We start from the raw sequence: 1,203 nt of genomic DNA on the forward strand, positions 1-1,203 counted from the left end.
GACGGCAGGAAGTCTGGTGTCCCGATCGAGCTGCTCAGTCATGGTGTGCCTGCGAGCGAGTAAGAGACGGAACTTCCGGGTGACCTCCAGGAGCTGGAACGGTGTACATAGACTAGCTACATGGCATGATCCACTCGCTATCGAAATCGATCTGACATGGCGTCGCTCAACCATTACAAATCTCATGTTCCACCCTGTACAAGCGCAGCATCCAGCCCAGGTCAAGAAGTCTGTCTCCGGTTCAGCCCGTGGATATCGCTCATGGAAATTTTGCACGCCTCAGGCGTTACGCCAGCAATAAAGAATGAGCCACCCTGGGTTTTGGGACGTGCAGAGAGCCCTCGTACCACGGTTTGGTACGCGTGTTCTCCACCGGGCCCAGTCAGCCCTAATGTCAATTCCCTGTTGTTTACCTGCTCTTGTGTCGTCGGTATAGCTCCATTGTCGCTGTAAACCAGCCCTTTGAGGTGTTGTTAACTGCCATGCCGTCTCTTTTCATGCCGCCCTCAAGCCCTCCTTCTGCCGCTGGATCAAGTCCTCGTCGCTCACCGCGGAAGCTCGTTCGCACGCGTATTGTCGAGGAAGCTATCGACGCGTTGAGGCCAGGAGGTCGTGGAGGTAGAGCGGTAGACGCTGAATTAAGTCGAATCGAGGAGGAAGAGGAGGGTGATGTCGCTCGCAGTGACGCGGTTGATGAGGAGGGTGATGTCGCTCGCAGTGACGCGGTTGATGAGGAGGGTGATGTCGCTCGCAGTGACGCGGTTGATGAGGAGGGTGATGTCGCTCGCAGTGACGCGGTTGATGAGGAGGAAGAGGTCGCTCGCAGTGACGCGGTTGATGAGGAGGAAGAAGTCGCCGGTGGAACTGTCCGTTCTGTCAGTGAGCAGGCCGCCATTGATGCTGCCATTGAAGAAGAGCCTTGTCGTCAAGACCGTCTGCGTGCGGCGGCAATGTTAGAAGACAAGAGGAGGTTGAAGCGTGAATACTCACGGCAGCGCAGGCTGCGGTTGAAGGCTGCTCAGGTCGTCGGTGCGATAATTGGCAAGCGCGCGCGTCCGGATGTCGATGTTGATGGTATCGATGTTGATGGTGAGGATGAGGATGAGGTGGAAGAAGAAGGAAACAATGCTATTTTGGGCACTTTCTCTCTCGCTCCACCCAGCGTGAGCGAGCGCCCTGAAGATCGGCCGCCGATGAGTTCGT

At 56.4% G+C, this 1,203-nt stretch overlaps 1 protein-coding gene across 1 annotated transcript; it reads right to left on the reverse strand.

Moving 5' to 3' along the window:
• Positions 1-393: 393 nt before the first annotated feature.
• Positions 394-1,203, reverse strand: MYCGRDRAFT_78052 (uncharacterized protein; the record flags this gene model as incomplete). Its single annotated transcript, XM_003847091.1, has 2 exons — positions 394-864; positions 991-1,203. Coding segments are annotated over 2 exons (439 nt in total), but the record flags the coding sequence as incomplete, so codon positions are not given.

The sequence above is a fragment of the Zymoseptoria tritici genome, chromosome 18 (genome assembly GCF_000219625.1).
Source record: "Zymoseptoria tritici IPO323 chromosome 18, whole genome shotgun sequence".
Lineage (NCBI taxonomy): Eukaryota > Fungi > Ascomycota > Dothideomycetes > Mycosphaerellales > Mycosphaerellaceae > Zymoseptoria > Zymoseptoria tritici.